The sequence below is a fragment of the Dendrobates tinctorius genome, unplaced genomic scaffold (assembly GCF_039654945.1).
Source record: "Dendrobates tinctorius isolate UK_male_01 unplaced genomic scaffold, ASM3965494v1 ptg000016l, whole genome shotgun sequence".
Lineage (NCBI taxonomy): Eukaryota > Metazoa > Chordata > Amphibia > Anura > Dendrobatidae > Dendrobates > Dendrobates tinctorius.
Genome location: NW_027361684.1, coordinates 81,391,259 through 81,405,749, shown reverse-complemented (window position 1 = coordinate 81,405,749; position 14,491 = coordinate 81,391,259). Strand labels below are relative to the sequence as shown.

Sequence of the window (14,491 nt, the reverse complement as noted above, 5' to 3'; positions counted from 1 at the left end):
GTCAAAAGTATTGACACCCCTGCAATTCTGTCAGATAATACTCAGTTTCTTCCTGAAAATTATTGCAAACACAAATTGTTTGTTATTATCTTCATTTAATTTGTCTTAAATGAAAAAACACAAAAAGAATTGTCCTAAAGCCAAATTGGATATAATTCCTCACCAAACATAAGAAAGAGGGTGGACAAAAGTATTGGCACTGTTAAAATCATGTGATGCCTCTGTAATTTGTGTAATTAACAGCACCTGTAACTTACCTGTGGCACCTAACAGGTGTTGGCAATAACTAAATCACACTTGCAGCCAGTTGACATGGATTAAAGTTGACTCAACCTCTGTCCTGTGTCCTTGTGTGTACCACATTCAGCATGGAGAAAAGAAAGAAGACCAAAGAACTGTCTGAGGACTTGAGAAACTAAATTGTGAGGAAGCATGAGCAATCTCAAGGCTACAAGTCCATCTCCAAAGACCTGAATGTTCCTGTGTCTACCGTGCGCAGTGTCATCAAGAAGTTTAAAGCCCATGGCACTGTGGCTAACCTCCCTAGATGTGGACGGAAAAGAAAAATTGACAAGAGATTTCAACGCAAGATTGTGCGGATGTTGGATAAAGAACCTCGACTAACATCCAAACAAGTTCAAGTTGCCCTGCAGTCCGAGGGTAAAACAGTGTCAACCCGTACTATCCGTCGGCATCTGAATGAAAAGGGATTGTATGGTAGGAGACCCAGGAAGACCCCACTTCTTACCCCGAGACATAAAAAAGCCAGGCTGGAGTTTGCCAAAACTTACCTGAAAAAGCCTAAAACATTTTGGAAGAATGTTCTCTGGTCAGATGAGACAAAAGTAGAGCTTTTTGGGCAAAGGCATCAACATAGCGTTTACAGGAAAGAAAAAGAGGCATTCAAAGAAAAAAACACGGTCCCTACAGTCAAACATGGTGGAGGTTCCCTGATGTTTTGGGGTTGCTTTGCTGCCTCTGGCACTGGACTACTTGACCGTGTGCATGGCATTATGAAGTCTGAAGACTACCAACAAATTTTGGAGCATAATGTAGGGCCCAGTGTGAGAAAGCTGGGTCTCCCTCAGAGGTCATGGGTCCTCCAGCAGGACAATGACCCAAAACACACTTCAAAAAGCACTAGAAAATGGTTTGAGAGAAAGCACTGGAGACTTCTAAGGTGGCCAGCAATGAGTCCAGACCTGAATCCCATAGAACACCTGTGGAGAGATCTAAAAATGGCAGTTTGGAGAAGGAACCCTTCTTTTTAACATTATTTATTAATGACCTTGTAGGGGGCATAGCGAGTAGAATTTCAATATTTGCAGATGACACTAAACTCTGCAGGGTAATAATACAGAGGAGGACAATTTTATATTACAGGAGGATTTATGTAAACTAGAAGCTTGGGCTGATAAATGGCAAATGAGCTTTAATGGGGATAAATGTAAGGTCATGCACTTGGGTAGAACGAACAAGTTGTATAATTATGTGCTTAATTGTAAAACACTGGGCAAAACAGTCACTGAAAAAGACATGGGTGTATGTGTGGACGACAAACTCACATTTAGTGGCCAGAGTCAAGTAGCTGCTGCAAAGGCAAATAAAATAATGGGATGCATTAAAAGAGGCATAGATGCTCATGAGGAGAACATAATTTTACCTCTATATAAGTCACTAGTGCGACCACACTTAGAATACTGTGTACAGTTCTGGTCTCCGGTGTATAAGAAAGACATAGCTGAACTGGAGCGGGTGCAGAGAAGAGCGACCAAGGTTATTAGGGAACTAGGGGGTCTGCAATACCAAGACAGGTTATTACACTTGGGGTTATTTAGTTTGGAGAATCGAAGGCTTAGGGGTGATCTTATTACAATGTATAAATATATGTGGGGACAATACAAAGACCTTTCTAATGATCTTTTTACTCTTAGACCTGTGACGGGGACAAGGGGGCATCCTCTACGTCTGGAGGAAAGAAGGTTTAAGCATACTCACAGACGCGGATTCTTTACTGTAAGAGCAGTGAGACTATGGAACTCTCTGCCATATGATGTTGTAATGAGTGATTCACTACAAAAATTTAAGAAGGGACTGGATGCCTTTCTTGAAAAGTATAATATTACAGGGTATATACACTAGTCTCCTTAATATTGCGTTGATCCAGGGAGCTAGTCTGATTGCCGTATGTGGAGTCGGGAAGGAATTTTTTTCCCCAATGTGAAGCTTACTGTTTGCCACATGGGTTTTTTTTGCCTTCCTCTGGATCAACATGTTAGGGCAAGTTAGGATAGGATATGGGTTGAACTAGATGGACTCAAAGTCTCCCTTTAACCTTAATAACTATGTTACTATGTTACTATGTAATATCAGGGACCTGGAGCAGTTTGCCAAAGAAGAATGGTCTAAAATTCCAGCAGAGCATTGTAAGAAACTCATTGATGGTTACCGGAAGCAGTTGGTCGCAGTTATTTTGGCTAAAGGTTGTGCAACCAAGTATTAGGCTGAGGGTGCCAATACTTTTGTCTGGCACATTTTTGGAGTTTTGTGTGAAATGATCAATGTTTTGCTTTTTGCTTCATTCTCTCTTTGTGTTTTTTCATTTAAGACAAATTAAATGAAGATAATAATGCCAAAGAATTTGTTTGCAATCATTTTCAGGAAGAAACGGAGTATTATCTGACAAAATTGCAGGGGTGTCCATACTTTTGGCCACAACTGTATCTCCAACATAAGGAGTTGCCTCATTGTCGATCAGAGGAGGGGGCGACAATGACCCCAAATTTTACGCAATATTTCCAGTAGATTGGGTGTTCTTTGGGCTGTGAATCAAGTTATTCTGGACAACCCAAAGAAAACTGGGGGAGTTACCCAGCTGTTTTAGCCTGTGCCTGCAGCATTGTGTGCCAGATGTGTGCAGGAATTGTAAATTGCCTCTGCGCATGGGAATTTGGTAATCAGCTTTTTCGTAATATGGTTTCTACAAATTGATGCACTAAGAGACTGAATGAGTAATCGGAAAGCAACACAATAACTCATTTCATCCTAACGCCTAAGATGCCAGTGTCAGATCCCAGTATGCTCAGTACATTCTTAGGTCAGATCTTTATTTTCATGTGAAGACCTCTCTGACTTCTCCATCTGTCCTGCTATAACCTGGTTATTCTGTCCTCTGGCTCATGTGCAGTTTATCCTGAGCGGCTCGTCGGCTCTACGCTTGGAATACTGTTTGTGGTTTACAAGCCATGTTGACCCAGGATCAGATGTGTAAATCTATGAAATAGATGACTTCTGAAGCATTGTGAGATTTGGCAGGATCTTCCACGTTGACCATTTGTTCTCAGAACAGCAGTGTCAGGCTTGGCTGTGCCTGAGTTTTCAAGCACAAGGATCAGGGTGGGAATGAGAAATGCAAAAACAATATTCAAGTGACAGATTTAATCGGTTTAAGTCCTGGTGATTGATTTTTATATTTTTATACATTTTTTTTTTTTTTCTTTTATGATTTGAGCAGTCCTGAAATGTTGAAGTGTCTGGAATTCAGTTCAGGATCTGAGGTGGAGCATTTCCACTTTCCCCGAGTCAGACACATTAGAATAATATTTGTTTTTCGGCTGTGTCACAGCAACAGTTAAAAGCCATCCAGAGGGCAAGGCCAGGCTTGTACGGAAGGTAACGTCAAGGAATTAGGCATCATGCAAATCCTCCCTCTACTGTTTAACCAAAGTCTCTGGTGACTTATTCAGAGAATTAAGACCCCCGCGGACGGATCGCAATGATTTACTTAAAAGATGAAGTCACCACTTTCATGCTCCTTTATTGTGTTCAGAGCATTCACACATTTCATGGAGGTAATCTAAAAAATGGTTCCGATCTGTTATAAACCTGTTATGAATCCGAAATAAAATTCCATAATTTATAATGTATTTATTGACCACAGTGTTTGGGGTAATTTTTTTTTTCTTAAGGTGACCACATGCATTAGAACTGAATCATTAGACCGGCTATCTAATGAGTATGGGGATACCCCCACTATCTCTGGATGGCAATATGACCGATCCCTATATAAGCTGCCGGCAGGAGCTTCTGGCTGCAGCTTTTTCCCCTCTCCCTATCCTTAACACATGTATGCTCTACAACAGTGGTCCCCAACCTTTTTTTTGCACCAGGGACCGGTTTCAAGCAAGACCATTCTTCCATGGCCCGGCAGGGCGGGGATGGAGGTGTGGCAGGGCTTTGGTCATAAGGGGGCGGGGCTATGGACGCGGTTGTAGTGTAGCAGTGCATACTTATAATTAAATAACATTTATAATGTGACTCAACTCACCATAGGTTTTGAATGAGTGCTCCATCACCCCCATCCTTGCCTGCTCCATCACTCCCTTCTCTCCATCATTGCCTTCACCCCATCACTATTATGTTATGGCCTTCTCTCTCCCCATCACAGTCTTCTCATGTCCCCATCTCCTCCAGGGCCAGGCTAACCTACACACACAGACACACACACACACAGACAGACATATACACACACACAGACATACATACAGACACAGACAGACAGACATACACACAGACACCACCTCTCTCCTCTCCGCAGTATCGCCCGTGCTTCCTCGCTCACACAGCAGCGGCCGCTGAATGATGATGTCATTCAGCGGCGCTTCTGTGTCAAACAGGAAGCGCGGCCTCCGGACAGGAAGCGCGGCCACCGGGCAGGAAGCAGGACGGACCATTGCAGCTCCGCTCCTGCTATTCCCGCTTGCAGGCAGCGGAGCTGCTGTGATTGCTCCCTGCCCGCCGCTGCAGTGCACTGTGCCTCACTGCCTCCGTGCTTCTCCCACAGAGAGAAATTGCTGCTGCTGCGCCGCCCCCACACATGTGCCGCCTGGGGCAGACCGCCCACCTCACGCTACGCCACTGCTTCACCCCATCACTCCATTCTCCCCATCATTGCCTTCACCCCATCACTGACGTCTCTCCATCACTCCCATCAATGCCTTCTCTCCATCACCCCCATCATGGCCTTCTCCCATTACCCCCTCATGGCCTTCTCCTATCACCGTCTTCTCCTCATGTCCCCATCTCCTCCAGGGCCAGGCTCCACCTACACAAACACAGACAAACACACACACAGACATATATTTACACACACACACAGACAGACATACATACACACACCACCTCTCTCCTCTCACCTGTCGCAGCATCGCCCGCGCTTCCTCGCTCTGACACAGCAGCGGCACGCTCCTCTCTGTGTCAGTCAGACAGAAGCGCGGGCAGGAAGCTGGACGGGTCCTTGCAGCTCCGCTCCTGCTATTCCCTCTTGCAGGCAGCTGAGCTGCTTGGATTGCTCCCTGGCCGCCTCTACACATGAGGGCAGTTTAAGAATTGCTGCGCGCCGCCCCAGCCCCCGCTACGCTACTGACCGCCCCTGGCTCCCCTTGTGTCCGCGGACCGGCAAGGACACTGCAGCGGCCCGGTGCTGGGCCGCGGACCGACGGTTGGGGACCCCTGCTCTACAACATGTCACAGTACCTGCCCAGTGAATGAGAATTAACCAGATGTCATCCACATGCTGCATAAAAAATCCAGGATTGTCCATTTATGCTGCAGATCTTCACAACGGATTTTGTGCTTTACAAAATATTTCAGATTTTGTACATTTCTTGACACATCTGCTGATGTTACATGTCATGTGGATGTACGCTAAATAGATAGCAGTAACACCAAAGGACCAAATGTTATAAACAGCACATGATACAAATTTACGGTTTTGTTCACATGGAGATGTTTGAGACATTCTAAAATGAGTTTTTTTAAGTGGAAACTACTTTAGGCGTTTTTGGAGGAGTTTTACATTACTTAAATTTTAAGTTTTTTTTTTTTTTTTAACGCCTTCTAAATTGGACAATGCCTCATTTGAATGGATTCAATCAAAAACAGGGAGTCCCTTTTCCCAACATGAATCATAATTAAAACTACAATTCTGCTCACTGTAAAGTCCCAGGCAGGGGGAAAGAGCGGGGCAGTTGGGTCAGAAGTTGAAGAGAGATGGATGACTCGTGCATGGAAGAGACTTGCTGTCTATACATAGAGCTTAGAAGGATTCAGCTAGTCAGTTTTTAATCACATGATATCATGGAACTAATGGAACAGAGAAGAATTAGCTGGGTAGAAATAAGATGTCTACAATATATTAAGAGGATAACAACATTGATGGGAGCGATTATTTAATAGGATGTGTTTCCAAGAGGCATTTTGGAAGGATCCAATAAAAGAAATCCTCAAATAATTCAAGTGTAAACATGGCCTAACATTGGTGCCTCCAATTTCATGAGTTTCTCTACATTGAGGTGTGTTGGAATAGAACTTGGAAACAATTTGTTTGGCGGCAGGGTGATTATATTAATCCTTTAGGAGACTATGACAGGTCCACTTACCGTATATGACAGCCAGTGTAGAGAGGATGCATGTGCTAGTATAACGTTGAGAGTCTTGCCGAGACTTGTCTCGTTAGATGACCACATTAGAATGGAGCTCATTGTGAAGATACAAGTGCATCTCACAAAATTAGAATATCATCAAAAAGTTAATTTATTTAAGTTCTGCAATACAAAAAGTGAAACTCATATGTTACATAGAGTCATTACAAACAGAGTGATCTATTTCACATGTTTATTTTGGTTACTATTGATGATTATGGCTTACAGCCAATGAAAACCCAAAAGTCATTATCTCGGTAAATTAGAATAATTTATAACACCTGCTTGAAAAATGTTTTTAAAATCTGTAAAGTTGGCTTATTGAAAGGTATGTTCAGTAAATGCACTCAATACTTTATCGGGCCTCCTTAGGCATCAATTACTGCATCAATGCTTCATGGCTTGGAGGCGATCAGCCTGTGGCACTGCTGAGGTGTTATGGAAGCCCAGGTTGCTTTGATAGCAGCCTTCAGCTTGTCTGCATTGTGGGGTCTGGTGTCTCTGATCTTCCTCTTGACAATACCCCATAGATTCTCTGTGGGGTTAAGGTCAGGTGAGTTTGCTGGCCAATCAAGCACAGTGATACTGTTGTTTTTAGACCAGGTATTGGTACTTTTGGCAGTGTGGACAGGGGCCAAGTGCTGCTGGAGAATGAAATTTCCATCTCCGAAAAGCTTGTCTGCAGAGAGAAGCATGAAGTGCTCTAAAATTTCCTGGTAGACGGCTGTGCTGACTTTGGTCTTGATAAAACACAGTGGACCTACACCAGCAAATGACATGGCTCCCCACACCATCACTGATTACTTCACACTAGACGTTGGAAATCAAGGTCCCAGAGTCTGGAGGAAGAGTGGAGAGACAAACCAAGCTGCTTTGAGGTCTAGTGTGAAGTTTCCAAATAAATAGTAAATAAGTTTTTATTTATCAGGTCTGTGGAATATTTTACATTAAAAAACTTGGATTTTTTTAACCTTGGAAAAACCAAACGTAGTTGAATGACTACAACCTTATATGCTTGCAACAATTTTTACTTATCACAAATTGTGGTTATCATGTTAAGAGACATCTATCAGGAAATGACGCGGATGGCGAGAGCGCGGGGCCAGCTGTGCTTGTTTTGGCTCGTGTGGTCCTGATGAGATTGGCATTATATAGACAATCTTTTCTGCTTAGTACTTAAAGTCTAAGTATTATTGCACACATGAGGAATGCATTTAAGCTATGAAAAGGATCTCTGGGACTATTTACCATCATTTTCTAATTTCACAGGAAAAAGTCATCCATTTTGCAGCATTATTAATTATGTTTTCAGCATTACTGCCAAAATGTCACTTGGATACAGACTCCCACACAGCCCGATGCCGTGATGTGAGGCCGGTATATGCTTGTCTCCCCAAGTGATTACTTACCCAGGGATTATCTAAACAAATGACCTCATGTACATTGGGCTTTTAAAACCTAATGCATGCAATTTGTAAATCACACTCTTACTGCAGCCATTCCGATTACATAAAATTGAGCCTTTTTATGTTAATTTTTTTTATACTAATAAAGCCACCACATGTGTAGGAATCTGAAGGCACCAACATATACTGTGGTGTTGTAGACTGTGTATTGCATCACAATCGTCGCTCCCTCCAGTGGGGATCGCAGTTCAGTTTTCATATCCTAGGCACACGCCTGCGGGTCACTGTGAGTTCGAGTATGTCTCAGGTATGTGTACACGGCAACTTTTCGATGCTGGCGTGCCGCATTGTTGTTGAAGTGGAAGATGCTTCACAAAAACTTTGGCTTTCCTAGCGTTATTTGGGGTGGTTTTTGCCTCCAGCAGTTTCTTAAATTTTTTGCTTTTTGATTGTGTTTTTTTTTTTTACATGCTATATGTAAAATAGTGGCGGCTACAAGCTGCCAGAAGAATGGACAAGCTGCCAAGTACAAGCTGCCAGAAGAATGGACCGATCACTTCTTTTAACTGCTTAATGGCTTTCGAAGCTTGAAGTGGTAATAAAATTGACAAAAGATGAAACCTTTGCAAAGCAAGTCGTTTTTATATTGCTATGCATATGTTCATTCTTTTTTATGTTTTTGTTTTTAGCAGTTTGTCGAGCAGGTTCCAGGCTGAATCTGCCTGAAAAAGATGTCATCTGCACTTAACCTTATGGGAATAGCTAGGCTACCTGGACAACGCCAACACAGGAATATGAAAATCATAGAAAAACTTTTTTTGATGTTTCCCCGGATTGGAATTGAAATAAGCAACATTTCTATATACTGTCTGTATAATGCCCACAAGGTCTGAGGAGGGTGGGGGCATAAAAAGGCATTAAAAAATGTACTACAAAGAATACCCATATAACACAAGGCCCTGTTAGCAAATGCCATCAGCTTTGCCATGAATATTCCATTAATACAACTGCATAGCCTCTCTATTTTAAGTCACTGTGTTTGTAACAGGTGATATTTGCTTTTTTGTCCTATCGGAGTTAGCTAGATACTGGATATATTCACAGGATGTGGAAGTAATGGCAATAAACTCAAAATTAGCCATACAACTAGTGCAATTAATGTGTAGCTTTGAGGGGTGGAGAAGTCAGACTCAGTAGCCTTTGGGGGAGAAGACAGAGCATCTCAACCATGATGAATAAAGTAGAGGTAGTAATGATTTGGGTAGAGGTAAAATGGAGCTGGTCATCATTCCAGAAAGTCTTGAGCAGAAGAGGTCAGTTTTTGTTTCATCTGGGTACAGTGTAAAAATGAGAAGAATGGTGAAAAAGGAGGGAAGCACAGATTGGGTTAGAAAAGAGTTGTAAATTGTTTTTCTGATAGGGCAATTATTTTTTGTGAGAAGGCAGATTCCCACCCAAACCATTTTGATTATCATAATGTTTTGTGTTGTGTGAGGTCAGATTGTGACACTGAACTCGTCGGAGTCGATTGGCAGTGAATCAAAGTCAATATTCAAAAGCTGCATGGCAGGTCTGCTGCTCTCTAACTTCCTCCTGATGTATGTGAAGGTTGGGAGAGTGAAGGCAGCACTGGTTGGCCTCAGGGATACCTTGACATGGCAAATCCCCGGGAGAGCCTGTGCCGACACCGCTGGAACAACGCTAGCACCGGAGGTGAGTATACGTGTTATTATTTTACAAGGGGTTGTCCAAAAAGTGGACATTCCCTTTGAACTCTTATGTGACGAGAAGGTCGGCAGACTGGATGAAGGTCATACAGCTGCCCATCTGGTATGGCTGCCTTACCCAGGCATGGGTGGCCTTGGTCCTGATCTGGGAAATTAGGATAGATGTGTAGCAGCTCAGGGAGGACCATGCCGCTACTGTGGTCAAGCTCTGCCTACAGATCAGCCAATGGAGACCACAAACTGTGCCTAAACTAAATTTGTGTGTGTATGAGACTAAAGTGTTAGACTCTGCAAATTATAATCGAACACTTATATTCTCAAACCAGTTATTCTATTTCGTACTTGCAGAATTCTAATTAGTTTTCATTGACTGTTCCTCAAAGGTGGTCCGGTTGAGAAAGTTGGCCCAGCAAGTCGCCAATTGCAAGCAGTGCATTGAACGCTCTACATCTCTCATTTCCCAAGCAGAGCTGTCTCTAAAGGAGGCAGATCACGCTCGCTTCCTCCAGTCCGCAAAAAGCATCACAGAAAGGTAAAGTGATTTTGTTTGATTTTCTACTTTATCTAAAAACTATTTTCAAATAATCAACTGAGGCAACATTCTTTTTTTCTAATTCACCAGTGTTTGGCAGCCATATTCGTGTGTCGAAATGACAGATTATTGCCATGGGCGCATAAGCCAAGAAAGGCAGAAAGCATACTGAACTATAGTATATGCACAGATAAACATTTTTTTAACATATATCATTATGTCTGTTTGCATTATAGTTGACGGCTACTTTTGGTAGCAGATGATATATGGCGTACTGCTTCCAGTATGCATCTTGTGTCTTCTACTTCAACATGGCTACCATTATTTTCTAGTCTACAGCAGAAACTCAGTCTGATTTTGTTTAATGCAGTAACATGTTTGTAAGCCAAGATATTTTGGAAGGTTTTATGGCATATGTGTACAATTTATCAAGAAAGCGTTCCCAGGAATTTTAAAGTTGGCCTTTAAAGTCACCAGACTTGGCTCTTCAAACAACTGTTTTCAAGATGAGAAAAAAGATATCAGCAGGGGAGACTTAGAAGATTTTCATCACAGGAAGCTTGATCTTGCCCATTTTTTTTAATTTTGTATTTGTGGGCAAGAGAGGACATACATTTGAAGTTATGGATAAAGTAAAATTTGTTGATGCTAAAACTGGGGAAATTAGTCAAAGATGAAGATGACATAAAAGCTCATTTTACATGGTGATCGGCTGAATTGTACATGACAACGGCCACAGGAGAAGCAGACAACAATCACAGGTTTTATGTGGATCTAAAGATCATTAATTCATTGTGAATCATCATAGTAATGATGGCTTGTCTATGTAGAGTTTATATGACTGCCAAATGTAAAAGGAAGTGTAACGAGTGCCAATCCTCATGCACTGTCACCACTTGATGCTTCTTAGGGTATGTTCCCACGGTCAGTAACCGGCAGCGCTTTGAACGCAGCACATGTCCGCTCCGTCCAAAGCGCTGCCGGCTTTTGAACGCAGTTGATTTCGCATGTATTCATTGAACTGTGCAGAATCTCCGCGTGCTATACATTGAACAGTGATATTTATCTTGCGGAGACTGAGCATCTTCACAAAATAAATAGACATGCTGCGGTCGGTAAAAATGCACCTCATGTGCGTCTCCGCAGGGAAGCCGGAGGTGTCCCTGCACGCATAGTGGAGATGGGATTTCATGAAATCCCCTCCACTATGCTGTAACATCTGGACGCTGCGGGTTGGGCGCTGCGTATGTAGGGAACGTCCAACTCACAGCATTTACTGACCATGGGAACATACCCTTACAGGCAGTTTAGTTGCTTGTTTAAAAAAACCTCTGAATAGTAAGTTTGACAATCATGTTAGATAACTACTCAAAGATTGGCCATTGTTATTGCATGTTTATGGAAAAAAGGAGACATAACTGTTTACCAAAGAATTTGCCTGGTTGAAACCAAAATCAGCAGTTAGTGAGACTAAAGGGATTGATATGGGGTTGTTCACAAAATAACAAGTTATCCCCCTAACCATAGGATAGGGAATAACTTGGTGATCGCTGGCGGTGCAACCGCTGGGAAATCCCGCGATCCTGATATTGGTGCTCTGGACCCCTCTGTAGTCCCATCTATAATGGAGCCAGGGGTGCCAATCCTTGACCTATGCTCCATTCATTGTGTATGGAATTGTTTCACTGTCAGGCCCCTTAACAATGAATGGAGCAGAGACTGAGCGTGAAAACATCCACTCCTTGGGCTACGGGCTGTCACTCCGCTGTCTATGCGTTGTTGCTTGTACCATCATAGTACCATTTATTGCAATACCACACAACTTATGCTGTTTCTGGTACTAAAAGAAGATCCCATTTTTTTGGCAAAATCTTAACAATGACAACCTGTTAAAACCAAGGCCTTCTGGCCTTATATGAGTTTCTGTTATTCAGTTTATTGAACATAAACTGTCTGTCCGGCCTAATGATATTGATGATCGGACTTTCAGATAGATGATCAATATCAGATCTGCTGATTTCAGCCCTAAAGCTGACTAGATGCAACCAGAGAACAGTGAAATAGAGCTAAATAGGAGCTGAGAGTCCGTTTTCGGCATCAGCAACTACAACACGAACAGAGCTGGTATTTGCTGAACAGTGCGCTGTTTCCATCCCGCCAGCACTGGAGCTGAAAATGGCTCATTTGTGGGGGTGCCGGTGTCAGTGGCCCACCACTTGGATATGGACGACCTTTCCTAAGGATATGTCACCAGGACGGACAACCCATTTAGCACAATAATCTTTCATAAAAAACTGATGCAGCTGCTGAGTATTGATGGAGCCAATGTCAACCAATCTGTGTGCTTACAATTTTTAATCTGTTTTTTTGGTGAGAAAAAGAAGCCGAAATGTGATTAATTGTTAACAGCAACACTGCATAGTTTTTACACGTAAGGTCCGTTATGTGAAATCCTTTTGTGATATCTGATATTTCCACTTCTGTGGCCAGGTCACATCCCAATGTGTCCACCATGTTCAGAGAGCCCATAAATGCACTTATTTCTGATGTGGTTCATCTTTGCTTCCACTTTACTCGTGTCCTGATCCTTTTTGACATTCTCAAATATTTTCTGTATCCGTGGAAAAACCACTCATGCTGTATCGTGGGATAACTACTTGTTGTGCCTCTGTTAAAACTTTTGTTTTTGTGTTTTTAGAGTTTCCATGGCCACTGCGTCCTCTCAAGTGCTGATTCCCGAGATTAATCTGAATGACACATTTGACACATTCGCATTGGATTTTTCCAGAGAGAAGAAACTGTTAGAATGTCTTGATTATCTCACAGGTAAGCTCAAACTAAAGTATTTTTTTTTTTTTTTTTTTTTTAAATCTACTGTACTTATAGAAAAGAAATTTAAAGTGCTAAGTCACATTAAAAAATACACCTTTTTTTTTTTCTTCTGAAGCATAGCCACTCTTCTACCTTTTGTTTGTTCTTGCCATACAGTATTATTCTCCTAAGTTCAATTTGTCAGTAAAATCAACTCCTCCCCAAAATTGTTTTCAAGACTTTGAAATGTAAATTCATTAACAGTTTTATATCCTGTATCTGTTGCTGCAGTCCTGACAAATCAGAGTTTTAATTCATATGAAAATAAAGTATTAAGTGCTCTTGGCATGACAGAGCACTTAACAATCTCCTACCTCCCAAGGTTGTTTCCCTGTCTAGCACCTCCTTCTTTAGGTTGATTGATAGTCCACTATTAATCAAGCTAAAAAGACTGGTCCTGGGATAGAAAACAACTTACCGTATTTTTCGGACTATAGGAAGCACCGGACCATAAGATGCACCCCAAATTTTTAGAAGGAAAATAGGGAAAAAAATAATGTGTCAAATGGGGGTCCGTCTTACAGTCCGAATTCAGCTTACCAGGGAAGGGATCTGGCACAGGTGGAGGAGTGGTCACAGGGGTGGTTCGGTGTTCCAGGCTGGTGCGGTGGCCGCTAGGAAATCCCATCCCAAGCTGGTGCGGTGGCGGCTCTGTGCTGGGGCAGGGGTGCTGTGCTGGGGCAGGGGTGCTGGGGAAGGGGGGCTGTGCTGGGGCACAGTGCTGGGATACTGTACTGGGACTCTATGCTGCTGTGCTTGGGAAGCGGTGCTGTGCTGAAGTGCTGTGGTACTGTGCTGGGGAAGGGGTGCTGTGGTACTGTGCTGGGGAAGGGGTGCTGTGGTACTGTGCTGGGGAAGGGTTGCTGTGCTGGGGCGCTGCGATACTGTGCTGCGGTCCTGGGGTACTGTGCTGGAGCGCTGCGGTGCTGTGCTGTGGTACTGTGCTGGGGAAGGGGGGCTGTGCTGGGACGCTGTACTGGGACTCTATGCTGCTGTGCTGGGGAAGCGGTGCTGTGCTGCAGTGCTGGGGTACTGTGCTGGGGAAGGGGTGCTGTGGTACTGTGCTGGGGAAGGGGTGCTGTGCTGGGGTGCTGCAGTGCTGGGGTACTGTGCTGCGGTCCTGGGGTACTGTGCTGTGGTACTGTGCTGGGGATGGGGTGCTGTGCTGCGGTGCAGGGCCGCTGTGCTCCGGTGCAGAGGCAGTGGCTCCGGCAGCATTTCCTCAAAGACCGGAGGCTGCCATGTTGCCGTGGCTCCGGGAAAATGGACGCCGGGAAGATGGACGCCGGTCCGGGGACGGTGCATGCTCCGGTTCAGATCTCGTCCTGAGATCTCGTTGCCGAGATTTGAATCTCGTCTCCTGAGATAGAATCATAGAATCGTAGAGTTGGAAGGGACCTCCTGGGCCATCTGGTCCAACCCCCTGCTCAAAGCAGGATTCGCTAAATCATCCCAGTCAGATGTCTGTCCAGC

The 14,491-nt window shown here is 43.5% G+C and overlaps 1 protein-coding gene across 3 annotated transcripts in view; it reads left to right on the top strand.

The window, feature by feature from the left end:
• The window catches only part of MID1 (midline 1), a 408,210-nt gene that overhangs the window by 311,384 nt on the left and 82,335 nt on the right, over nucleotides 1–14,491 (top strand). For all 3 annotated transcript variants that reach the window (XM_073566001.1, XM_073565999.1, XM_073566000.1), the window contains exons 5-6: nucleotides 9,999–10,147; nucleotides 12,846–12,973. In XM_073566001.1, coding sequence (XP_073422102.1) covers nucleotides 9,999–10,147; nucleotides 12,846–12,973 — 277 coding nt within the window. The remainder of the gene's footprint in view (nucleotides 1–9,998; nucleotides 10,148–12,845; nucleotides 12,974–14,491) is intronic.